General features: G+C 41.8%; 1 protein-coding gene across 1 annotated transcript; it reads left to right on the top strand.

Annotated features, from left to right (window-relative positions):
* The first annotated feature begins 259 nt into the window (after positions 1-259).
* On the top strand, positions 260-26,962 carry atf3 (activating transcription factor 3). Its single transcript, XM_067988937.1, has 4 exons — positions 260-414; positions 21,813-22,051; positions 22,246-22,353; positions 26,145-26,962. The coding sequence occupies exons 2-4, from the start codon at positions 21,821-21,823 to the stop codon at positions 26,340-26,342; spliced, it is 537 nt and encodes a 178-aa protein (XP_067845038.1). The 5' UTR covers positions 260-414; positions 21,813-21,820; the 3' UTR covers positions 26,343-26,962.
* Positions 26,963-27,615: the final 653 nt, after the last annotated feature.

The following is a 27,615-nucleotide window of genomic DNA, read 5'->3' as shown; positions in this document are numbered from 1 at the left end:
TAAACAAACAGCCTGAACATCAAAGTTCAGCTCCTTTCTTATCAGATGCCTGCTATCTACGGTCATTTAGCTGTTCGGGGGCACATTTCCTCATTACTATGCCATCCCTGGGTTTAATCAAACTGATATGGTCCTCTTATGGTGCGTGGAGCTCAGTTCCCTTGGATTGGGGCTGGTTGCATCATCACAAAGAAAGCTTCCCCGCTCTATAAATAGAATGACGTCAGTTGACTGGGCTTGTAAATACCAGAGCTCACACTCACTATATAAAGGCAGTGATGCAACCTTGAGCGGTGTTCCGCAAGTTTTCGAAAAACTGGAGCGGGTCGGCTGCTGAGCACAGAAAGTGCCGCTTCTTTCACACCTAAGCAGTCTTTTTTGTTTCATTGAGGGCTGAGCGAATCAACTCAAGAGGTAGGTCGAGTCATTTAACACTCGGACGTTTCGGGTTTAAGCCTCTTTCTCCCGAGGCCGGTTAGAGTGAGTTGGGGAAGCCGGAAACCTGTACTACATTTGACAAATTGTAATGGTCACGCTGGTGAGTTTACGATGTTGGGATCTGTCCTAAGCGGGAAATAACCCACGGATTGCTGTAAATCCAGGAATCGGGGGACAAGGAGGAGGTTATTGTAAACATTCCTGTGATATACAAGATTTTTCTGAATCGCTACAACTTTTTATTTTGCTTGTTGAGTTCATTGAGTGTAACTGGTCATGGTGACCCTTCGCTATGACAGTTTACAGGGTTGTCAGCGCCCGTTCATTTACCTTCACTCGATCAATAACAAGTCATCATTTTAAACAGGAGTCAGTGGTTTCGGGCAGTAGAGTTGATAGTTTGCCAATTATTGTGATCAGACTCTTTTCCCCCGAGTACAATGTAACGAGCAGTCTCAGATCTGCTTAGTCAGAGCAGCGACGTAACTGGTCAGATGACACGGAGGAGTTTCCTGTAAAAAGCCTGAAGTTTCCCAATCGCTGTCTTGCAGTTAGTTCCAAAGTTCATAAGCTGCAGTACCTGTATTTGCACACATGATGGAAATAGCGAGGATCGCAGATCTGACGTTATCTGAAGGCGTTTGACGTTCGCAGGGCTAAATAATTGACTCCTTCTTTCCCAGTTGATCGTTATGTTCCATTTTTCACTTAGCTTCTTATCTAAGTAGTTTTGAGTGTGTTCTTTTTGGCATATCAGGGCCAGTGACTTTCAGAGCAGCGTTATACTGCAGGTTCTGCTTTGCTGCTGTAATCAGCAGTCCTTAAAGTGAAATTTGTTAAAAAGGGAAACTTGTGTACCTTTGACCCTGACCTTGCAATGGCTTGCCCCGCCTAAAACATTTGACTCTACCCCTGCAATCCTTGACCATGGGGAACAGCAACAGCATGGCCAGTGATTCATGAGAGCAGCAGTAATACCAACAGGGTGGCAAGCTAGGCTGGTTTCATGAAATATATTGGTCATTGCAAAAGATCCTTGCCCCCTCTCCCTTGGTCCTTTTGAATCCACATGGTACAGAGTCTTCCCTCTTTGAAATAAACACTCCCTTTTGACCAAATAAGATCCCCTGAAATAAATTTGTAATAGCTCTCAGGCAGTGGTGTAGTGGTAAATGTAGAAGTGGTGATACTGGACATCATGGGTGGAATTTCTTTTCCATAGAGGTTACTAAGCTGAAGCAGTGTGAGAATACCTCTTTGAGATGCTTTCCCCATCACCTGCCTGAATTCAATTGTGACACTGCACCTGAGTTATTGATTTTTGCATCAGTAAAAAATTGAAACTTCTTTGTATTGACACATTGCATTGCATAACTGGCCTATATAGTTTTCATTCTGTTTATGACAGGACTTGGAATTCTGAGTGAATGCAGAACTCAAAGCTGCCATGGAAAATAACTTATAGTGGTGTACCTGTACCAAGTTTTCCCATCCATGTAACTGAGCCTCTTCACACGGATGGGGGTGGTGACTTTGGTCAGCTGATAAATACTGAATTCTGTCTTGATTATCTGTGAGCAGTCCCAAACATATGGGGTTGTTGTTGCTTTTGGACCGATTGTGTTTTTTCACATATTCAGTGGCCCTGGGTATTGACATTGGAAACTCTCAGTGGTGACACCACTATGTGCTATGGAGAATTTAACAGATAGTGCACAAGTTTCCTTGCCAAAGCCATAAAGAGGGCAACCATAGGGGAATGATATTCACTGAAGAAAGAAATATAAAAAACATTTCTTGAGTTTGAGTTCAAATAATTAATTTAAGTGATTTGAAGCTGTGATCCCAGTGGGAAAGGGAAATGAAGGTTTCACTTTGAATGGTGAGTGGGCTAAAATGCTAAGGAACAGCCACTTTTGCTTAAGAACCGGAATGTTCCACAGTGTTCCAGAGACCACTTTCTCCAAAGTGCTCCAATATTTCTAAGTAAAGATTTGATGATTGTGTCCTAATGTTTCCTGGTTCTTGGACAAAAGGCAGAGAGCTTTCACCATGACAACAGTAATAGTGATATTAGTAGTATGAATAAATGGTGCATTCTGTGTACTTCAGAGGCCAAAATTAGAATCAAACTCCATTCAAAGTTACTTTCTAGTGTGTAGAGAGTTAAACACTGAAAGCAATAACAGTAGTTTTATAGTTTTCTAACTTTCCCACCTCAGTCAATTTACAATACTTTGTAATGTAACTTTTCCATTGTGGTATTGTACATGTATGTTTATGATGTAATATACATTTATAAATATGAAATAATCATGCATGATACCACAATGGAAAAGTAACATTACAAAGTACTTTGATAACATAACTGTATCCCATAATGGTTATGCCCACACATTTGGTATAATAAATCATTTTGTGCTTAATATCTGACAAAACAGATTTATATTTGGCACATTCTGATTTTTATTTCTGTTTGATTTAATGTCACACCAAAGTTTGAGATTGTGTGTAGAAACTAATATTTTAAAAAATTGTAAAGCTTCAATAATTGTATATATTGAGACTAGTAAACTTATTTTTTACAAATGATTTTTGCAGAAGAATGTTTTTGTTTTAAATATATTTCAGAAATATCATTTAAATTTTGCAATGATGAATACATGCACTGCAATAACAAGTATTACTGAAAGGCTTCCCATACAGCCATTTGATGGCTATGGCAATGGCATCCCTTTAATTTGTAGTCTTATATTTTCTCACTATCGTTTGTTACTTGTTGCAGATTAATTGACCAATAATACTGGAATTACCACATTGGCTGGGCTGTGAAGCGTCAGTTTCTGAGAAGCTACTGTGACATTGTTATTGCAGAATAATTGCATCACCTATGAAGGTTGTAAACAAAGAATGATATTGTGCCAGTTACAGGGGAATATTGTAAAGTAAATTTCTAGGGAACTAAGAACCTAATATAATTATATGTAGAATATAATGAATCCTGTCTTAAAGATCACCAGCATAGACAAAACAAAGACCCATAATAATCATCTAATGGCAGTATTAACAAGTTGTTAATTCTAGTTTGAATCCCCATTAAGGGACTCTTTGTATACAAAAATCCCAAAGATGATTGTTATAGTGCAGTTTTGTTGTGGAATAAATTTGGTGAGGGGCTCTGAACAAAGATCATAAGATAGATTTTCTCTCAGTTAAACACAATCTTAAAGGGGCTTAATATTAGTAACTTTGCTACTACCAATGTTTTACATTGCTGGTTTGTTCAGTAGAGGAAATTCCACAAAATGTAGTCATTGCCTTTTATGAGTAAAAGTGGGAGAGGAAAAATACTATTTGCTGAGTCATAATTAATTAGCAACACTGAGTTTGAAGGTGAAAAATGAACTTTATGATTGCAATTTAAATTAGCTAGTTACAGTGCCTTATTTTCCTTATTTGGGATTTGAAGAAACCTGCTGTACACCAGCCAAACATGTCCCACAAATGAAAGTTCATATTTCACTTGTGGTTAGGTTAAAAACTGTCACAGCCACACCACCCTCACTGCTAAAGTTTCTCATGACAGCTGAGATTTAGTAACCACCAAATATTAGTCCTACCTTCAGTCTGCCCTCAGTGCCTCTAGCATTTTAGATAGTACCCGTCATCAGAACTCTTACCAGGTTTTGCCTGAAACTGGATTGCCCTGAATCTTGAATGGATCTCTTTGCATTTGAGGAAATATGTTCTTTGCATGTGCTGGCATGCCCTTCCAGACATGCACAGTCCTATGCAAAGGCTTAAGACAAAATTGAACATTGTAACTTAGATTCAGATAAAACAAAATAGAGAGGAAAGAAAATGGAGACAAACATAGCTAAATTTAAAAAAATACAGAAAGAAGCTAAATGGAAAAATTACCATGGATGAATGGAAGATTACGGCCACGACTTTATCCCCGAAGTCTGGGGGCAGGGGGGCAAACAAAATCGCAGATTTCCGGAGTGGGAAGGAATCCTGGCTCCAACTTGCCGAAAAACATGTACGACCCAGACGCATCTGAGTGTGCGCGCTTCAGGAAGACGGAAGTCCCGCAGGCTGCCGATATTTAAACCATCAATTAAGGCAGTTAAAGCCATTGAACTGGTGATTTTCATTTTTAGTGATGCAGGGAAACGATTTCAATGCTGCCTCAACGTGTTTCCCGTGCTGTGTGAAACACACCATGGAAACCGAGGCGGGTTGCAGCCGCAGCCATTTGGCCATTTAAATCCCTGTTTGACAGATGGGAATAAGTGAGCTATTGCAGCAGGGCACTCGGTTCTCTCAGACAAACTTTTGGCTGGGAGTTCTTTGTGTTTAGACTGAGAATTCTTGGTTCACACTCAGAATTATTTTGTTTACACATATTAACCTACTTTTTGGACCCCCTCATACTGACAACATCAGGATGGGGGGGGGGCGCAATGGCTACATTCACCAGTACATCTGAGGAGGAGGCACATCACCATCTGCGCCCCTCATGGCAGTTCCTCCACTTGCAGCTCCACAAGACAGAGGTGCGCCACAGGGACCTGCAGAAGAGCAGTGAGGGGGACAACAGAGGGCCCAATGTCGCAGGAGGCACTACCCTTGAGAGGTTCTACAGGCAGAAGCTGAGTTCCCTGGATCTCTCTGAGGAGCAGTGCCTACGAAGGCTGAGAGTGAGTTGCCAGGTGGTCGCTCCTTCATGCAGAGCTGCTCACGACAGGGCCTGGTGGCATGGCATTGCCCGTGGCAGTTAAAGTGACTACTGCCCTCAACTTCTTCGCCTCCGGATCCTTCCAGGGCGCCACCGGTGACATCGCCGGGGTGTCTCAGTCGTCTGTCCACAAGTGCATATGACAGGTCACCGATGGTTTGTTTTGCAGGGCATCCCACTACGTCAACTTCCCCATGGACGACCTCAGTCATACTGAGGGCAGTGGGTTTCCACTCTCTGGCTGGATTCCCACAGGTACAGGGTGAAATTGATTGCACACACGTAGCAATCCGAGCACCTCTACATGATCCAGGACTGTTCATCAATAGAAAGGGATATCACTCCATCAACGCGCAGCTCGTTTTTGACCACTGGAAAAGATTTCTTCACGTGTGTGCTAGATTTTCTGGCAGCTGCCATGGTTCCTTCATTCTGCAGGAATCCAACATCCCGGCCCTCTTCCAAGCACCAAACAGACTTAAGGTCTGGCTCCTCGTAGACAAGGAATTGCCCCTGCACACGTGGCTCATGGCACCTCTGAGAAACCCCCATCAACGAGGCACAGCGTCGATACAATGACAGTCACATCACCACCAGGTCTGATCATGCGATAGGACTGCTCAAGATGCGATTTCGGTGCCTGGATTGATCTGGGGGAGTGTTTCAATACGCACCAGCGAGAGAGGGTAGAATTAGTCGTCTGTTGCATCCTGCACAACAAAGCGCAACAGAGTGGGTTACTGGTGGATGAGGCCCCATGCCCTTATGAAATATCCACATCTGCCATCAACATTGAGGAGGATGAGGAAGAGGCCAAGGATGGGCAACCCAACGTCCGAGCAGCAGCTCACCTGGCTGCTCGTGATGCCAGTGAGCCATTAATATTTGACAGATTCTCATAAGGACATCTGCAAAGTGAGGATAGTCCAGTCCTCAGACCACCTGGAATGAGCACCGCCAACACCAGCAAACCCCCCCTCCCCCCGCACAAAATAGACCTATAACCACACATACACCCATATAAACGCATCCACTGGGTGATATCAAGTCTCACCGTTCATAATGAAGCACATGAAAGGGCGCTATCACAAAAGGGACTCAAGAATGGGCAAGGCATGGCAGAAGTGGTAAGAATGCTAACATTTAATGTGAATTTAACAAAAACAAATATAAATGAAAAATATGATAATCTGTCAGACACCCTTGTGCATACCCTTTGTGATCACAAAACCTTAGCCTTTCACTTCCTACTACTCCTATGTGGTGCATCCCCTATGGCTGTAGCAGAGGTAGTGGCAGGTTGCTCATGTTCATGCCCTGACTGCTGAGATGCTCTAGGTCTACTGGGTTTTGGAGCCCATGAGGGCCCCTCCAAAGACTGCTCCACCTGCATCTGTGCAGGGGCAGACTTGGCCACCTGGAGAGGAGACAGCATTGCGTGTACTGGTTGAGAGGGAGGCAATGGGTGAGATGTGGGAGCGCTTTGAGTGGAGTCCCCACTTCCATGTCCCCTTTCGCCATCATCCCTCTCTTGGGCTAGGGCCACATCACTCCTACCACTCTGCTGGATAACAGCTTGGAGGACGTGTGTGGTGCCTTGAAAGGCCACTTCTAATGTCTCCATCAGCTTGTTTAAAGCACCAAAATGTAGTTCGCCCTGAGTCCACATGGCCGTTGTCAGGGCCTGAAGGGACTCATTTGTGAGCCTTGCTTGAAGCTGAATGAAGGCTGCCATTCTCTCCATCACAGACATTCCGCAATTACCTGTGCCACCAGTCCACTAATGCAGGAGTTGGACTACTCCATCCTCGCTGCTATTGTGGAGAGTGTGCGTGGCACGTCTTCCAGCACCTCGCAAATGTGCTGCTGTCCCTCGATTATTCTCCTTCTTAAATGATGGCCCCCGGGGTTCAGCATCTGCGTCCAGCTGAGCAGGGCCTGGAGAGGAATGCACCCACCAACATGGATGCTCCACAGCTGCCCCTGCCACCAGTATCTGCTCATGCTCACTTGTGTGTAGTGGCTCACCAGATGCCAACCCAACTAACTGACTACTAGGACCCACCGAGGTGTAAGTATCTGCACTGGTGCATGGCTCACTAAGATGTGACGGTGCACCCTCAGAGGCCGGGAGCTCCTCTGAGGAATCGCCCTCTCCCATCACTTCGGTCGTTGAAGGGCGTGGAAGAGAACAGAAGGCAATATTAAGCATCATCACAGATGTAATGTTGCGATGAGCATACTGAGGTGTTCAACATACCAATCATTAATAACAGCAATTCATGTGTGTGTGATGAATGTAAAAGTTCTGTCACCAGGCGTTTGTGGGATGCCAATCTCGACATCCCCGAGGGACAGGTACTCAAGGGTGCGGCTGATCTCCAGGGTCTCCTCTTCCGCCTCTGTGTGGACCACTATTCGTTGTGGCTGCCCTCCAGCCCTCGCCCTCTCATGTGCATTCTGAGCTCTCTTCTCCTACAAGGGGAGAAAGAATAGACGTGTGAGTGAGGGTGAAGTGATCAGCCTCACCCAAAGCAATGCATTCATGAAAGAGATGCATTAGAGGGTGACTATCAGACATATACATCACATTGGATCAGGATTGGGGTGAGTTTTAGTGGTGGGTTCACAAATGGGGAGGTGAGGAAGTGCTCAAAGTGAAGGTAAGTTGACAATGAGCCTTAAGTGGGTGTGCGGAGTGATATGATGGAGTAGGCTTGGCAGTGCAGAATATGAGGAGGTGGGGAGGGATGTGCACCACGGAATGCAGGCGAATCAGTAAGTGTACTCACTTTTGCTGATCTAGCTAGGTCATTGAAGTGCTTCCTGCACTGCACCCAAGTGTGGGATATGTTGCTCCTGCTGGTCACCTCCTCAGCCACCTCGAGCCAGGCCTTCTTGGTGGCAGAAGCAGGGTGCTTCCTCCTGTCTGCTGGGTAAAAGATTTCCCGTCTCCTCCTCACCCCGGCCAGCAGCCCTCAAATGAGGCGTCACTGAATCTTGGAGCTGGCTTGCCCCTCATCTGTTCCATTCTGCCTGGTTCCTCGTTTCACCAGCAAAAGCCATTGATGCAATGGCCCTTTAAATACAAACACTCCAGCTGACAGCAGGTCTTGCGGGTGCGCAGTCCGCCCGCTGTGCAGCTTTCAGACGGCAAACCCAGAAGCCACGTTAAGGGCCATCAATTAAGTCGCGATCGCGTGGGGAAAGATAGGGACTTTTTTTGGGTTTCCCACGTGCCGATTGACACCCCACCTCTTGCTGTCATCCAGGGATGACAGCAAAATCCTGCCCTACATGGTCAAAGAGAATGCAGGGGAAAAAATTAAGTAGAAGATGTTGGCGGGGGGGGAAAAAATTTGGAGAGGCGAGGCAGTTCAGTGATATGGTCAGAGTATTTCCATAATGCTTCCAATGGGCCAATGCAAAGATTTGGGATTTGTAATAGGGGCATAGAGTAGAAGAGCAAAGAAATAATAAATTTGTACACAGAAATAGATAGGCTACAGTTATAGCACTGTACGCAGTTTGGGCACCCCATGGTGCAAAGGACATTAAAGTCATAGACAGCATAAGTGTAAATTAACCAGGATGATACCAGGGATTAGAAACTTTAGTTATGAGGAGAGAATGGAGATATTGGAAGTATTTCCACAGAGAAGATAGAGGAAATTCCATAGAGGTTTATAATTTTATGGAGAGTTTCAATAGGGTGAACAGAGAAAGATTATTTCCTCTAGTTGGAGAGTCACTGACAAGGGGCTATTAATTTAAAATGGTCACTGAGAGTGAGGAGAGAGGTTATGAGAAATTACTTTAATCAGAGAGTTGTTGGAGCATGAAAAGCTTTGCCTCAGGGAATAGCTGAAGCAAAGACCAATCCCTCTTTTAAGGGGAAAAATGGATAAACAGGGCTTTGGGGAGAGATTAGGGCATTGGGAATAGTTTTGGATCTTGTAAAGAGTCTGCACAGACAATGGACAGAAGGGCCTTTTCTGTGCTGTAAACTTCTGTGGTTCTATTTGCATTGTATTTAGTACCAACAACATCATTTGTGTTCCATCCACAGCACTACAAGTTGAGTCCATATAAGTGGTTTGGCAATGATGGAACAATGCAATGACATCAACACTCGGTGACATTACATCACTGCTTAATGTGCAACTTGTTTTCTAATGAGCAAGAAAATGAACAATGCAGGGACTTTAAATCCCTGGCCACATAATAAATTGATGTAAATGCTCAGCGATGTATTTGCAGCTATAACAAAAGGAGTGTTGCAATACTAGAGAAAGCCTATATAGAATTACATAGAATTTACAGCACAGAAACAGGCCATTTGGCCCAACTGGTCTATGCCGATGTTTACGCTCCACATGGGCCTCCTCCCAGCTTACTTCATCTCACCCTATCAACATATTCCTTTCACCCTCATGTACTTATCTAGCTTTCCCTTAAATGCATCTATGCTTTTCGCCTCAACCACTCCATGTGGTATGAGTTCCATTCTCACCACTCTCTGAATAAAGAAGTTTCTCCTGAATTCCTTTTTGGATTTATTAGTGACTAACTTATATTTATTGCCCCTAGTTTTGGACTTCTCCACAAGTGGAAACATCTTCTCTACGTATACCCTATCGAACCTCTTTATAATTTTAAAGATCTCTATCAGGTCACCTCTCAGTCTTCTCTTTTCTAGACAAAAGACCGCCAGCCTGTTCACTCTTTCCTGACAGTTGTGCCCTCTCAGTTCTGGTATCATCCTTGTAAATCTTTTTTGCACTTTCTCTTGTGTTCTGTATCCTTTTTGTAATATGGAGATCAGAACTGTGCACAGTACTCCAAGTGTGGTCTAACCAAGGTTCTATATAAGTTTGATGTGGAGATGCCGGTGATGGACTGGGGTGGACAAATGTAAGGAATCTTACAACACCAGGTTATAGTCCAACAATTTTATTTTAAAATCACAAGCTTTTGGAGATTATCTCCTTCGTCAGGTGAGTGAGTGAATGAGAGGTTCTCAAATCTCATATCTTATATTAGGCTGGGACATCATCACACCAATCAAAGGTGTCGTTGGTGTTCAGACAGGTTAGCCACGGAAAACAGTAGGTCCCAGAATACTGAATACACAATGGGTCAAAATACACAGACAAAGAGAAAGAGACCCGAAAGGCAGAGAGAGAGAATGTCCAGTTGTATTAAAAACAGATAAAGTTATCTGTTTTTAATACAACTGGACATTCTCTTTGGTGTGATGGTGTCCCAGCCTAATATAAGAGATGCGATTTGAGAACCTCTCATTCACTCACTCACCTGACAAAGGAGATAATCTCCGAAAGCTTGTGATTTTAAAATAAAATTGTTGGACTATAACCTGGTGTTGTAAGATTCCTTACTATATAAGTTTAACATCTAATATCCACAGCTGAAATAAACAAGATACCAACTCATGATAGCAAACTTGAGGTTAATAAAGTTCAAAGAATAAACCATTCGACTCATGTAGCCCAGCTAAGTACAATGTTGTTAAATGACTGCAGCAGGAAAAGAAATGAATCATGCCAATTGTCTGTTAAAACTGTTTCTGGACGGTAAAAGGTATTTTTCTGGGAATTGATATTGTACGAGAATCCAGCTGTATTACAAGCAGTAAAGTCAAACAAAGAGTGGCTGGACGAAGAATGAAGTGCTACTTCATCTTCATGGAAATGGAATCTGCCACGAGTTCCAGAAAAAATAGTTAATTAGGGTTACTTCAGAATATTTGTATTCAATGAATATATCAGTCATAACGTTTCTCTTGTGAATTCCAGCCACACATTGGAATAGGCTTTGTTACAAACACACTTGTCTCAGTTGTCCTTTATGTGATTTGCTGAAAAGCGATAAAGCTGTACAACTCAATTTTCTATTTTTAAAGGAGCATTGTTACCAATGTTAGTGGAGCTATTCACCAGTATACATGTGACATAAATCCATAACTTTTTTTTACACAATCATATAAGCAAATGGCATCATTAAGTTAAGACCAAAACAAAAGAATTGCATCAGAGAATTTGTGCTGCAGCAGATACAGTACAACCCTTACTACAGTCCAACTTCATAAGAGGCATTTCCAGGAATCAAGCCTGCCTGAAAACGTTCCCACAAGGATGACAATTTCTCTTTAAATATTAATGTAAAATTATGCTCCTCATCAAAAATCACATTTCAAAATCACAGCTTAAAGTGTTTCTCAGTGGATGTTGAGTTATTCAAATATTATTTAAAAGCAACTCTAGCCACAGCTGTTTACCCTTTGCTCTTGCCTAACACAGAGCCAGAAAGTGGAGTAGAGATGGTGGGAGGGGGGATTCCACAGTATTTGTGAACAGTATACATAGGTGAAGATTTTAACTTCTACAAAATAATCCCTGAAAACACTTCAAGCTTGAAAATCAATTTATTAATTACTATGGGGCCGAAATTCCTCGGTCCCAATAGTAAGTCAGGCTTAAAAGACCTGACAGAGTCAGGATTTTTTGCGGAAACTAGGGACACTGGATCTCTGCTTGCAATCCCACTGACCCCCAGTTTGTACAGGGTCTGGGGCAAGTGACACTTCCAACTGCCCCAAACATAATCCCTGATGTCAGAGGGGCGGGGCCAATGGGAGGGAATTCCCATGCCAGGAATTTCTTCGGACCTGGTTTCCCTGCTGCCGAGTGACCTAGGTGCCGGGATGAGCTTGGCATACAAGTTAGCTCAGCAGCACAAGTGGGGACCACCTAGTGGTGCCGGCCTGTATCCTGGCTTGGATCCCTGTATAAATGCTGCCTTCAATATTGATAGTGGTCCTTTTATGAATGGGGGCCAATTGGGCTGATCGCTTTAAAAAAACTTCCCTGGCTGATGGTGCTGGCCAATGCACCAGTGAGTTGCTTGCACTGCATTTGCAGTCTTCCCCTCCATTGGGTACCCAAGTTGCACCCATAGTAGCTCAGGCACCCATACTTAGTATTTATGAGACCCTAGATATTCCACTGGGGCTAGGAGTGGAGGTCGCTGGCACCCAATCCAGTGCACTTCTGCTGGCTAAATGGGGCCAAGGATTTTCAACGTCCATATCTGGAATTCATGTAACTTGTCGACAATTTTACTCACTTCTAAAACATTTCCAAAATATCTAACCTGAAAACAAAGCAGCCCTCAATTCCATTTAATTACTAAGTTGCGTTAATTTAATGCCAGTTGTGTTTCTATATCTCTAGAGCTGTCCACCAGTCACATGGACATTAAGATCAAAGACTCCAGGCGTTTAGCCTGTGTATTTTGTCCCACCCACATTGCTGACTGACTAGCTCTGAATCTTAATTTTATATTACTTTATCTCAGTAATTAAATGAAATTAGAGACTCTCCCCAAAGTTAGTGGTATTTGAAAAGAAAGTGCTTTAGAACTGAATAATGAAATTGTGAGACCAAACATCTTCAAAAGTATAAAACCCTGTCATTTTTAGTACCGTCTTGCTTCTTGCCTCAGTAATTCCATAATAGAAGAAAACAAAATTTAAAAGGTTACTTGTTTCAGTCTGCCGCCTTATTAAACATAATTTATGCAAGTGTTGGCTGGGTGCAACTGGCCTTACCTCAATACCTGTTAGTAACTGGATTTGTTTTAGTATTGTTGTGCAGGGAAGGCCCCGGTGAGAGCTTTACTCTTCCTGATTTCTGCGATTAGCATTTTAATTCTCCGTTATAGTACATAGTGTGAATTGTAAAACATGTTGTCAAATGTCACTTTAAATAAATAAATAAATAAATATCTTTTGTCCACAATCAGTGCACAATTGTAACACACAGACTGTATTTGCAAACAAGCCATGATGGGATGTATTTGCATTATTTGTCCTGCTATCTATCCAAATCTAGGTATTTCAGGGCAGCCAGCTGCATAACAATAGGAATTGCTAAAGTAGTTTTTTTTAAAAACAATGTCATCTGTGTGAGAACTGTGCTGGAACTGCAATAACTGTTAATTGATAGATCCAGTGTCTTACTACATTTGTTTCTGGAGGCCGCCAATCTCCAAGTAAAGATACGAATTTGAAGTAAGATGTGTATCAGGCAGAACACAGACCTAGAAGCTCTGGTATTTCTGATAAGCCCTAACTGGAGCCATAATGTTTTTGCACTATTTTCTCCACTTGGAATAACACCTTTCCACCATCTTCAAGGCACAAGTCAGGAGTATGATGGAATACTCTCCACTTGCCTGGATGAGTGCAGCTCCAACAACACTTAAGAAGCTCGACACCATCCAGGACAAGGCAGCCCGCTTGATTGGCTCCCCATCCACCACCTTAAACATTCACTCCCTTCACCACCGGTGCACCATGGCTGCAGTGTGTACCATCCACAGGATGTACTGAAGCAACTCGCCAAGGCTTCTTCGACAGCACTTCCCAAACCCGTGACCCCTACCACCTAGAAGGACAAGGGCAGCAGGTACATGGGAACAACACCAGCTGTATGTTCCCCTCCAAGTCACACACCATCCCGACTTGGAAATATATCGCCATTCCTTCATCTCTGGGTCAAAATCCTGGAACTCCCTACCTAACAGCACTGTGGGAGAACCTTCACCACACGGGCAGTTCAAGAAGGCGGCTCACCACCACCTTAAGGGCAATTAGGGATGGGCAATAAATGCTGACCTTGCCAGCGACGCCGACTTCCCATGAACTAATTTAAAAAAACATGTTCCATTATTTTATTCCTTTCCTAACGAAAATTACCACTCCCCCCACACTCCAATCTACCCTATCCTTTCCAAACAATGTATATTGAGATATGTGAAATTCGGGCCCAGACACATTTCTGTGAAGACTATCAGCTTAAGGTTTTCAGTTGCAATATACGGCTATTGTTTGGTCAATTTGTTTCTAAAGCATCCAGTATTTGTATAGAAGCATTTAATAAAATACCCTGATGATTTCATGCAATTTTACCCCCTGATTCTATCCTCTTGTGGTGGGTCCAACTATGTGGGTGAGCTAATGCCTATATTGTTTTAAATTACGCTGCCTTTGTTTTTAATCACACTGCTATTTTGTTTTGTTCTCCCCACCGGCCTGAGCAGTTTAGAGAAACCCTGAGTGCTTCCTCCACATTAGTAGTGAAAAGTTTCACAGCTACCTTGCTTAGCTGAATCCCATCTTTATTGAAAAGCCTCGGTTTTCCAGTGAACTGACTTCAGTTCCCAATGAACAGTATCTTCTTCCTCTTTGCTCTGTTTTATAATAAGGTGTTGAAATTTGCAATTCTGCTGTTCCATTCGGGAGCATCCTTCATAGGCAATAGGAGACCTGAAAGAACAACCCTGAACATCATGTTCTTTAATATTTATGATGTGGTGATGTTGGAGTTTGGAGTCAGCTTCTTTGTTCCCTTGCTCTTTCTTTTCTTCTGGGTGTTAAAACAAGCCCTGTTTATTTTTATGCTGTTATGGTTTACAGCAGTCAAATATGTTGTTATTTTAAAGTTGATGTTCATGATTATTTCGTTGAGGACTTGTATGTTACTCTGTCACTGAGGAAGATTTTTATAGAGCCTTTGATAGCAAGACTGCTTCACTGCCTATATGGAGGTGAACGCGGGCACTTCTTTTGGAAGGCTGCCATATTATTTGCTGGTCTCTTCTTGTGACAATAGTGGTGATTGGTGCTTACAATGGAGGTTAATGTAATGCTGCCATCAGAAGTATAGCCAAAACCCATCAAGTTGCATGGTGCACACCACCTCTACTGTAGTTTGCCAATGACCACAGCAGTGCAGTTGACACAAACTCCCAATATAAATGGAGTGTAAGACTTTTTTTAATGAGAGATAAACAGCATACTTGACCTTTTGCAAATGCTTTTACTGTGCCTCTGTAATGTAGGTGGTGCATGACCATGTTGAAAGCCCAGAAGCTGTATTTCTATCATCAGAAATGTTTCATGTGTGCATGTTAAAGTGAAGTCATAGGTATTAGCCCAGCCATCAGTTTAAACCATGTAGTATTATCTCCAGATTAGTTAATAAACACAATCTTTGGTATTTCAACTTTTAAACTACTACTTGATGCCATCTGTTGAAAGACATGTTGAGTTGTTACATACTATACTGTAAGGGATGTGTTTCAGTCTACAGTGTTATAGACTGTCACAGGGCTCATTTCTATCAATCTTGGTTCTGGATGCCAAGCCCAATATAGGGCAGCAGTCATAAAAATGAATGGCTGTTGACTTCACACCCATTTAATGGCAGACATTTTAATTAACTCACTCACATTATGTGCACGTTAGATTGTCACCTTCCTGTTGTTGGATTTTGCCTGGTACTGCAAGTGGATCCTTCCAGAAAGTTTGTTTGAAAAACAATCGCTGTGGTATAACTGTCTTCTGTAGTGTGTGTTGGGCATTGAGGAGCATATTTGCACTGCAGCTGATGAATATCTGGTACATTGTGATGGTTTGCAGTCCTATATTTATTCTGTCTTTGCTTTTACAGAAAGTTAGTAAATTGGTTGGGGTAAACTCAGTCAGTGACAGAGTGATGTGATCATGTCCGCAACCTGTTACTGTGTACATTCATCTATTTATAAACTTGGCCACAGCATGGTGCTTTACAAGATGACAAAGCATCTCTTAAAGAGGAGTGGATGTTCTGATTTTTGTTTTGTTCTGTGCTTATGACAACAAAAAAATTGCTAGTGCAGAAGACAGATAATATAAATTGTAGGGCCCCTATTTTAACCCCACCGCCTGGCAGGAACGGGACAGGAGAGCAGTTAAAATTGTGGAAATCAACTTATTGCCCCATTCCCGCTGGAAACTCCCTGATTGCAAATTTAACTGTGCCACAGACTGAGGTCAGAAAAATATATGCCGGGAACAGGAACAGACGGGTGCCTAATGAATATATTCAAATCAGGGTCCCACGATGTCATTGGGATCTCTTGTGGGGTCTTGGTTTAACTTCTCATCTGAAAGATGGCACCTCTAATAGTGCAGTACTGCATTGTTAAATGTCAGCCTAAATTTTGTGCTCCAGTCTCTCGAGTGGGGCTTGGACTCACAACCTCTGACTCTGAGAGTAGTGCCACTAAGCCAAGGCTGACATTATATACAATGCTGAGAATTTCCTTGGGAGTCTCCTGATTGCAAACTCCAGATAGACATACCTCCCTATGTTTATGGGGAGGTGGGGAGGGAGCGGGGGCGCCTGTCAGCAACCGAGAAATACGGGACAGGTGGATTCATTCAAATTTTTTTGCTGGCTGGCTGCCGGGCAGGAAAGCCTGCGGTACAAGGCCACAGCGGGGCCTAGAGAGGATGGGGGGAGGGAGAGATATTGCGGGGGGGGGGGGGGGGGGGGGGAGGGGAGAGAGATTGCGGGGTGAGGGGGGGGCGGAGATCATTGTGGAGGGGGGGGATGGATCCGGGGGAAAAGATCGGATAGCAGGTCCGGTAGATAAGATTGTGAGGGGGGTGGGGGGAGGGTTCTGGAGATCGCGGGGAGGGAGGCCGATCACTGCATTTTAGCTTGGGGGAAAACACTCCTGCTCCTCCTGGACTATAAACAGTGCTGGAAAAGCACTTAACTGCCAGGGCCGTCAGATCTCACCTGCCTTTAACTGTCTGGTTTCCCGAGCCCTAGGAAACTCAGCCCGCATCCAAATGGCTGCTGAAATCTGAGGCACACAGCCTCATTAACATATTATAATTACTGACCCGCCTCATGAGGGGGTTTATCGCCCAGACTACCCCGGTTAAACTGGAAATAGGTGTGTTTGTGGCGGGTTGGGGTCAGGTTTCCCATTTTTAACAACTTGACCCCACCACCCGCCCCACTCCGCTACTGTCCCGGCCCTCCTAGGGGGTTAAAATTACCCCCATGGCCTCGATTTTTAACTCTGGGTGGGGGACCAGAACAAGTGACAAACTCGCATGTTGAGGCCGAGAGAATTTAACCCATTCATTGTGAAAAAACTAATTTTTGCTTTCTTTTCTGACCAAGTAGAAGGTGTGTTCTATATACATCTCTACATTTGTACACATCCATACTGTGTTGTGTTACCAGAAACATTATCACATCAAAGGAGCCAATTTTAAATACCAACAATCACAACAACTTGCATTTATATAGCATCTTTAACATAGTAAAATGTCCTAAAGCGCTTCACAGGCATGTTATCAAACAAAAATTGATATTGAGTCAAAAATTGTTGATGTGATCAGAAACCTAAAATGTCTTGTGGTTCCTTCAACTCACTCAGGCCAAAACTTATACATGTTGTTTTTGTAACAATCCACCTTTGTTCCTGACTACTGAAGCACTTAACCATCAAGGTACCTTCCTGATCCACTGCTTTTCCTCAGTTAGCCAGTAGCTGGAACATGCCTTCTAATTGTAAGGAAAGAATTTCACGAAAAAAACAAATTATATTATACTGTTTATATCACATAAAATAATGAGCAGTGAATAAGAGGCAGTAATTTCATCAAAAGATTTTAATGTTGACAACCCACATAAGCTACACATTTACAGTTAACGGCAGGCCTCCCTCTTTTTATGGAATTTTCCTTCAATTCCTCTTTTTTCTGATCTCCATGCACCATCCATGGTCTGCTCCCAAACCATTGCTACTTTGAAATAAGCTGTGAGCAAATGTGCAAGGGCATTTGAGGGATGACTTTTCCTTTTTTCTTTTTTTTCCTGCATCCCTACTTCCACTCACTGCCTGTCCATGATATCAGTGAGGTTAAAAGAAAGACTTGCATTTATATAGCGCTTTTCACGACCTCAGGATGTCCCAAAGTGCTTTACAGTCAATGAAGTGTTTTTCTTTTGAAGTGTAGTCACTGTTGTAATGCAGGAAACATGGCAGCCAATTTGCGCACCGCAAGGTCCCACAAACAGCAATTTGATTAAGACCAGATAATCTGTTTTGGTGATGTTGGTTGAGGGATAAATATTGGCCGGGACACTGGAGATAATTCCACTGCTCTTCTTCGAAATAGTGCCGTAGAATCTTTTACGTCCACCTGAGAAGACAGATAGGGCCTCTGTTTAACGTCTCATCCAAAAGACGCCACCTCCAATATTGCAGCACTCCCCCAGTATTGCACTGAACTGTCAACCTAGATTTTGTGCTTAAGTCTCTGGAGTGGGACTTGAACCCACACCCTTCTGACTCAGAGGTGAGAGTGCTACCAACTGAGCCATAGCTTAGCATAATGGGGATAGCTGACTCATACCCATAGCGTATTCAAACCCAAATGAGCCTTTGCATCATACTGTCCTAACTACTAAAAAAAAATTCCCAATGGTGGGAACTGTTAGGAATGGAGGTGGAAGTGTTATGTACAGAACGGAACCCTGAGATCTGACCTAAAACATTCCTAGTTGCTTATGTATCAGTAATAAATAATTGATCACTGAGGTGATGACAGGGCTACATTGAGCAAGTGTTCATGTTCAGTAGGCAAGGAACAGCTGTCTTCTAATCTCATAGCTATATTAGATCTTAATAAAAGCACTTGTGGTGTGACGTCACATCGCTACATTGACATCTCCCTGTTGCCTGGATATGTACAACATTCTTCAAATTGGCCTTGAAGTGATTCTGGGAAGTTTTACATGGTGCCAGTTTCAGATTCATTTTTGAGTTACACCACCTACAGGAGGAGGGAGTTCATTCACTAGTGAATAAAGGGTAGCCAACTCTACCAGTGTTCACACAGGGATTTTTACTGCAGGGCATTGCACAAGTTTCACAATAAGAGCAAACTCTATGGAAGAATTGCCTGACAGTGGTTTAGAACAATGTCCTTTCATATCCGGAAACTGAGTTTGAATTTAGTCATCATGGACTGAAAAGCTCTCTGACAAACAGCCTTAAGTGAGTGGAAAAAATAACAGTGTAGAACCAGTTCACAACATGAAAATCATTTCATACTTTTTTCCATCTTTGCACCATTTTCATTGTGTCAGTGTGAGAAGCCTGGCCTTCCCTGTTGTCTGAGATTACTGTTTCTAATAAACAGTTGAGTCATAGAAACCAGGGTTGGTCCTCAGTCTGTGATGAATTAGCTGATTTCAGACAGCGCAGTGAAAGAGGTGCAACAATTTGCCTCAGTCATCTAGATTGTAGAAGGCAAAATCATATTTATAATGGCTAGTGACCTTCACAGTTAGGGCTCACATGTGATAATGGCTACTTTTAGTGAGTAATAGAGGCTGAGAAATGTTTTATTAAAAGACTAGCCCAGGGTTGATTTTATCATTGCTGCCTGATTGAAGACCTGTTCTTCTCATTAATTTGTGTATATATGTGGGCAGCCTCACTCAATGAAAATGCCCAACTTTGCTCATTTTAATGGATGGAAAGTCATGGGGAGTGTGCTCTTGATTTCTCAATATACTTTCCTGGTGGGTGAGGCTTCCTGCCAGAAATGCACATTCCTAAAACGGCCCTTGGATGTGGCCCCTGAAGCTCCATGGTATGTGGCCCGTAAAGATAAAAGTTTGGAAACCTGCGCTGTAGGACATGAGTGAGGGCAGTTTGGTGATGAATCTCCTCTTATTTTCTCTTCTCCTTCCCCACCCCACCCCCCCAAACCTATGGTAAGAGTTTGATGCCAGGCCTCCACACAGCAGCAAGGCTGAGATTATAAACTCAATAAAGTGGGGGATTGATCCTGTGCCTCACAGTAGTGCTCTACATGTCCACACCTAATAATAACCTAAGTTAATACTTAATTCATTTTTTTTGGTAATTTCACCAGACCGTACAAATCTTGCAAATTTCTGTAAACCCTCTAATTAAATTCACTAGAAAAAAAGGAGTTGTACCATCATATAGACCAGAGACAAATCACTTCCACCAGCTGTGTTACTGTTACTCAACTTTGTGCAAGTGAGATACCAGTGGATCATTTTAACCCACTATAAGAACATAAGAATAAGAACATAAGAAATAGGAGCAGGAGTAGGCCAATCGGCCCTTCGAGCCTGCTCCGCCATTCAATAAGATCATGGCTGATCTGATCCTAACCTCAAATCTAAATTCACGTCCAATTTCCTGCCCGCTCCCCATAACCCCTAATTCCCTTTACTTCTAGGAAACTGTCTATTTCTGTTTTAAATTTATTCAATGATGTCGCTTCCACAGCTTCCTGGGGCAGCAAATTCCACAGACCTACTACCCTCTGAGTGAAGAAGTTTCTCCTCATCTCAGTTTTGAAAGAGCAGCCCCTTATTCTAAGATTATGCCCCCTAGTTCTAGTTTCACCCATCCTTGGGAACATCCTTACTGCATCCACCCGATCAAGCCCCTTCACAATCTTATATGTTTCAATAAGATCGCCTCTCATTCTTCTGAACTCCAATGAGTAGAGTCCCAATCTACTCAACCTCTCCTCATATGTCCGCTCCCTCATCCCTGGGATTAACCAAGTATATTCTGGTTTCGACATCATGCTGGATTATAGATGAGATAAATGCCACAGAATATGTTTTGTTGCTGAGGAAAGAGGTGCATCAATCAAGCCATTTACCTTATGAATCTTTGGTCAGGTAACAGGTTCAAGTCACTGAGCTATTTAGCATTTGAATCCATGACCCTATTTACATGAAATAACCCACATTTACCTGAGGAAGGAGGAAGCCTCCGAAAGCTTGTAGATTTCAAATAAAAATCGTTGGACTATAACTTGGTGTTGTAAAATTGTTTACAATTGTCAACCCCAGTCCATCACCGGCATCTCCACATCATGCCTATTTACATGAAGTTAGGTAGTAACAAACTGCTGACTGTTTTAATGGAGGTGTTAATCTATTCAAAATAAATGGGTTAACATCATCTCAAATAGTAGAGTTAGGAATTTCAGTTATCATTGCATAATTTCAAGGCCAGAGAAACCAACATTACCAACCGACCCAAACCAATGTAATGAATTTCAATAGTTCATGTTCAGACCACTGGAGCATTCTTTGGAAGAAGAATGCCTTACCTTGGGTAGGGAAGAAACTGTCATTGCCCTTCTTACTTCAAGTAAGCAAATCTTCTATTGGTTGAACATGGATTGATGTTAACATGCATGGTTATGCTGAGGTCTTAAGGTCACAATAGACTCAGCAGTCAGGCTAATACACTGACCCTGCTGCTATCTGGGGGATTCTGAGGGCCTGAGAGGAGAGTAGTATGGCTATGCACACATCAGAGCAGAGATATATTCTGGGAAGACCAATGAATTGAAGGTGTCAAACAGTTGTCAATTAGCAACCACTTGTATCTTGGAAGATTGAGTATCTTGAAGCTTAGAGGAAATGCACCATTGGAATGGAATCAAGGATCATGGTGATTTTCCAGTTAGAAGCTTTCCATTTCACCTGGGTTTTTGGGGTGGATAAAGATGAGGCACTTGCTCACAGGGAGGGGAAGATAAAATCAATCTAGACTACACTTTGCTATTTCCAAGAGGCATATTCTAGATTGACTGACTGGTAAATAGCATGTGATGTGGGGGTGGGTAACAAACAAAAGTCTGAAATTTTAATTTAATTACTTGAAATAATTTCATGTTCCATGCTCTTCTGAACAGGTAACACCATGATGCTCCAACACACAGGACAAGGATCTGCATCAGATGTCAGTACAGCAGCAGTCGTTCCATGTATCTCACCCTCAATGTCTCTGGTATTTGATGAGTTTACAAACATTACCCCTTTGGTCAAAGAAGAGCTGCGATTTGCCATTCAAAGCAAACGGCTATCAAATGGAGCATCAACCATGGAATATTTAATAGGAACCGAGAGCTCAAGTGAGGCAGTAGAAAGACGGGTACGTTTAACAAATGTATATCTTGGAATACTAAAATTATACCATTGTGTGGACACTCCAAACCTAAAACATCAAAATAGTACAAACTAGGGTGTGACGTAAAACAAATGATGATCTTGTTATATTTTTGATTTTGAGGCACTACTGCCATCTTCCAATTCCAAGGAAGTGAGTTTAGATATTCATTCTTACAGATGACACCACATGAAGATGAGAGGAGAAGACGGAGAAGAGAAAGAAATAAAATAGCTGCAGCTAAATGTCGAAATAAGAAGAAGGAAAGGACAGACATATTGCAAAAAGTAAGTTCAAGTGTCATTCAATAAACACATCATTTCTTTGTCCTGAGGCAAGAATACTTATGGAAGTTGCACTGCTCTTATTTTGTAGAAATGGGCTTATATCCAGCTATGTGGTATCTAACAGTCTAAATATTTTACGGGAAAAAGAACTGTGCTCTTTTGCATGTTTTAGTTTTCAAAACAATAATAATGTTTGGTCAGCCAGTCTAATTGTTTGCCATGTCTGTAAGGTAGGTGAAGCCTGAAAGCTGATTCTTAGTCAGAGATGTGTTATTCCTCTGTAGACTGACCTTGTTCCCACGCTCGCAGTCTGTCAGCATCAGACATAGTATGCGGACTATTTGACGTTGACCTTCACACTCCATGGCCTCAGGTTGCAACTGATTGAGGCAGAACTGAAGGAATATATAAGAACTAAATAATTTGTTACTTGTGGGTAAACTTTTGAGGAGAAAGAAATTGAAAAGGAAATCGACCATTTTGGGATTTACAAGAGTTTTGATAATTGAGCATAACTGTTACAATGAGTTAGACTGAGATCCAGAATGAAGACTCGCTTTATCTTAGTCACTCAGATGTTATTGCCACTACTGTTAATTCATAGTTCAGTTATTGCAGCTGTGCAGGAAGTGGCACCACAATGTAAATGTGCAGTGAATGATCTTAAATGAAATACTATTCTACGGACTGAGTATTTACATGCAGAATACTTGCCCCTCTTTGTGGATGTCCCATGACCGAGGCTTAAACAAGACCAATTCTTTTCTAGTTATCTCCTGCTGCAGAGGCTTTTTCTTAACCAAGCCAATTCAGTACAGACATGCTGTAAAGTTTATCACGTACGTGTTCAAAGACAATGGGCCACAATTTGCTGTGGCAGGGCATCTAATGGCATCGGCCGTTTGTTAGACTTGCCCTTGCACATTTAGGTTTTTCAATTTTTTTTTGTGTGCGGCAAGTTGCTGAAAGTGCGAGCTGATAACGTCACAGCGAGAGAAACGGGGCATCTGGGACCTGAGTGAACAGGGCAAGCAACTGGGTATCCCCTTAACCAATCAGATTGAAGGATTGTGAAATTAACACGGAGAAGGAAGTATAAATTAGAGTAGGTGAATTCAATGTCAAATCAAGTACAGAAAGAGAGGGAAAGAAAGATTGGATTAAGAGACAGAGAAAAAAGATAGACAGGAAAAGTAAAAAAAAATGTAAAAATTTTACATTTTTAAAATCTCCAACAACAATTAAAAACTGAAGGAATGAGACTCCACACTTGTAATATTTAATTTTCCATGCCAGAGAGGTTGACTAGCAGTAATTAACACTTATGTCATTAAATAAGGGTAGTTAGACTGAAATGGACAAGACGTAACTCTCTGTGGCGAGTTGAATTTGTATCAACCACTCAAATACAGCAATTTCACGCTGTCAATGCATTTCAACGGTGAGACAGACAGCAAGATTCTGTTTTCGTGAAGCTAACAGATGAGCGGCACATCTCGCTCAGCAACTTTTGGATTTCCGTGTTTAACTGCGCATCTGCCCCTCGCCTGAAGTTGCTGTAGCATTTGCGCATAAATAACGGCAAGGGCCATTGGCCTCACCGTTACTTTGACAGTGTGTATTGAGATCACGTGTCCAACGACAGTGTCTATTACTCAATTTTTATTTACTAATCAGAAATGCAATCAGCCACATCTGGATTCCCAATTAGCCACATGTGGTTAACCTATTGGACAACACTGCTTTAGATAAATGTCCAAAGCTTCCATTGTCCACAAGCTCCAATATCTCCGCAAAGAAATCAAACAGGTTTCAGAAGCAGGATCTTCCCTTGTCTTGCCCCCACCCCGCACTACCATCCCACTAAAAGCCATGTTGACTTGCCCTGAACACTCTATTCCTCTGTGTTTCACAATATCCTACTTCAGGATAGCATCTTAATATTTTACATGCAACGGATGTCAGGGTCACTGAACTGTAATTACCAGGACCATCCTTTTGCTCTTTTAAAAAAAAATACAATTGTTACATTCTCATCTCTCCAATTCTTTGATACAACTTCTGATTCTAAAGAACCCACTAGAACGTGACCATTTCCTTAGTACCCTTCTGCGTACGCCATGAGCCTTGTGGGGATTATCCTCTCCTTGCAATGCTTCTTTCACTTCCTTGTCAATAATTTAGTGACTTTTTCAAATTTCTTGGAAAATAACCTTTGTTTCTAGGAGTCAGTGACTTCTTCCATGAACACTGATAGAGAAACTGTTCAGGCCATCTGCCATTTCCATTTGCCTGATACCATCTCCTTATAAGTGCCTTTCAAAGGCCCAACTACTCTGACTCTATTTACTTTGAATGTACTCATACAGCTCCTTGTATTGCTTTTTTGTTCCTTGCATTCCAAATCTCATTGTTTATTTCTGCCTATTTTTCTTCCACTCTACTGGTTGAGGACCAGTTTTCTACCAGTCCTCAACCTATCCTTGTACTCCTGCTTGTCTACCACTGAAGCTGAGGATCTATATTTGAGGAACACACTCTTTTTTTACTCTTGTTGCTTACATCACTTCCCTTGTCGTTCACATAGTTTTCATCTTATTCCTATTGTCTTTCTTAACCAGTGCTATAAATTGACTTTGTAAGTCCTGCATTGTATGTTTAAAAGTATACTACTTCTCCAAGCTTTGTCCTTCTAACAATCTATTCCGGTTCAGCTGCATTAACTGCTTTCTCAAGCCCTCAAAGTCCACCTTCCTAAAATTTGAGTCTCTGTTGTACTGTCCTTTTCCATGGTGAGTGTGATACCAAACTATAGTAACTGTTTCCAAGATGTTCCCCAACTTTAACTTTTTCAATCATCTCTGGCTTGCTACATAAAACCAGACTCAGCGTCACCTCCCACTTCCCTGTGCACTCCTTGATCATCTGGATCAAAAAGCAGTCCATGACCATAACCAGTTTGAACTGGACTTCAATGAAGATTTTAGCTGTCTGTCTCTAAGCTCCACAGCTCAACACTGATTAAGCTTTAAAGGTATTTTTAACTCCCTTAAAATAAGAATGAGCGAACTCGCCAGAATTTTTTGTTAAATAGGATATGTGTCAGAACTCTTATTTGCATTTATGTTTAAATAAGTAAACAATGTTAATTTCTTTATTTGCTATTAAATATGGCCATTGAGAAAAAAGGACAGATCTGTGGGAATGTATAACAATATATATATACTTGTATATTCTGAGGGAAAAGATACACCAATGACTTTTTAGACATGGAAAGGAAAAATACACTTTGACACATTCCTGCATGTTTGGGGAATCAATTGAATTGGTTGATCAGCTTAGGTGAGGCCACTGTCTGTATGTGACCATACAGATTGATCAGTAAACCAATGACGATGGGCACTACATATCCCACAATGTTATAAGCATTTATTGGCAATTTTGCACTTGGATAGTTTTGGAGAGTTTGAGTTGAAAAAAGATAAAGTGGAGCATCACCTGAAAAGTTAAAACTATTGAAATGAAGAATAACATTCCAATTAATGTCCTGAAAATCAATTTTTTTTGTGTGTTAATAGCTTGGGCATTTTATGTAATGATCTGTTAATGTAAAATTTAATGGTAAAATAAATTGACAATTTAATAGAGACAAGCATGAAAAGTGGGGAAAATGTTTTACAATATCTTAGTGTGTAGTCATTGCACTCAAAATGTATCGTTTTAAAAAAAAATTATAACTCACTACTTCAGGAGAATTGACAAATGTACTTAACATGATATCTTATCACTAGGAGTCAGAAAAACTGGAATCTCTGAATGCAGAACTGAAGGCACAAATAGAAGAACTGAAAAATGAGAAACAGCAGCTGATTTACATGCTGAACCTGCACAGGCCAACGTGTATAGTCCGGGCTCAGAATGGAAGGACTCCAGAGGATGAGAAAAATCTTTTCATCCAACATATCAAAGAAGGAACACTACAGAATTAAACCATAAAGGAAATTGAATTCTAGATCCAAAGAGTCCGTCTCCCAGGAGATGCCAAGAACAGAAGTAGCTCCACGTTAGTACATTATTAACTTGCTAGGGAAAAACTGTTCATTAGACAGAAGAGCTTGCACTTTCAGCGAAATGGATTTCTTCTGTTTTACTATTAACTGTTGAACCTGGAAAAGAGCGGCATTAAACCGCAAGCAAACGGGGGAAAAAACTTACTTACTCTCTGCCTTGACACTAGGCTGCACAATTATTTTTTATTAGTGACGCAGGCGTCATGCCTTTTATTGTCTTTTGTTGCTGTTTGTTGATGTCCAGTTCATGTACCAGCATGCCAGCCGTGTTTATGGTATTGTTACTTTGCAACTGTGTGACACTTATACCTTGTAGCTTTTACTCGGGTCTGTAGCATTTACACCAGTTGTATATAATATTATTGCAAGGGTGTTACACAACTTTTGGAAGGAAAAGCAATGTTACAACAGAAACTAAGCATGAATATACAAGCACTAAAGAGATTTTAACGGAGTGCTCTAATATGATTTTTTTTCTACATTGTGATAGTTGAGGTTTGCATTTGATACATTTAATAATAAAATATTATTATCATTTAGTTTGGTCAATCTTCTAAAATAAATTTCTTATGTTTTGAAAGAATAATAGCTATAATTATGATTACATAATCACTTTTGAGCCATATAAATGGTCTGCTGATCTGTTATAACTGGGATGTATTAGATTCTTTGTCAAATGACATAAAGTTTTCTCACTTCTCCACAGAAGTTCCACATTCAACCTTCTGCATTCCCAGTAACTGGGAAGATGGGCCACAGGCTCCTGTGTGATTTCCAGAAACAATGGCATTCTGCAAATTAACTAATCAAGAGAAGTCTGGTTTTTCACAGGGTAGATGAACAGTGTCAGATTTTCTCAAAGGTGGACTGCCAGTCCTAGTGGTAAAGAACCAGTGAAGCTGACTGCACATATATTACCTTAGCAAGAAAGTCAAAATTGTTACTCACAAGAAGAAAAGAAATCACAAGTTTAATTTAATTGATTAACTCACTATTCAAGGAATGAGATGTAGAGGTGGGTGGCATAGGAGAGCACACCTCCACACCAGCATATTGCCTCTATCTTTAATTCTAGGCATCGCACATAGATAATAATGTTTTATTTAGGGCCCCAACCCCTGGTCTGGACACGTGCATTCGATGGATTCTGCTGCACGCATTATTGGGTCAGATGCCCTACAGTCATCCAGGT

Source organism: Heptranchias perlo, chromosome 8 (assembly GCF_035084215.1).
Source record: "Heptranchias perlo isolate sHepPer1 chromosome 8, sHepPer1.hap1, whole genome shotgun sequence".
NCBI lineage: Eukaryota > Metazoa > Chordata > Chondrichthyes > Hexanchiformes > Hexanchidae > Heptranchias > Heptranchias perlo.
The sequence above is the reverse complement of the archived record's forward strand: the minus strand, read 5'-3'. Positions and strand labels throughout refer to the sequence as shown.

Excerpts from the sequence above, each read along its gene's own strand:
- atf3 (XM_067988937.1), top strand. The coding sequence starts at position 21,821 with ATGATGCTCCAACACACAGGACAAGGATCTGCATCAGATGTCAGTACA. Across the intron at positions 22,052-22,245 it reads GTGAGGCAGTAGAAAGACGG|ATGACACCACATGAAGATGA; the intron begins GTACGTTTAACA and ends TCATTCTTACAG. Across the intron at positions 22,354-26,144 it reads GGACAGACATATTGCAAAAA|GAGTCAGAAAAACTGGAATC; the intron begins GTAAGTTCAAGT and ends TCTTATCACTAG.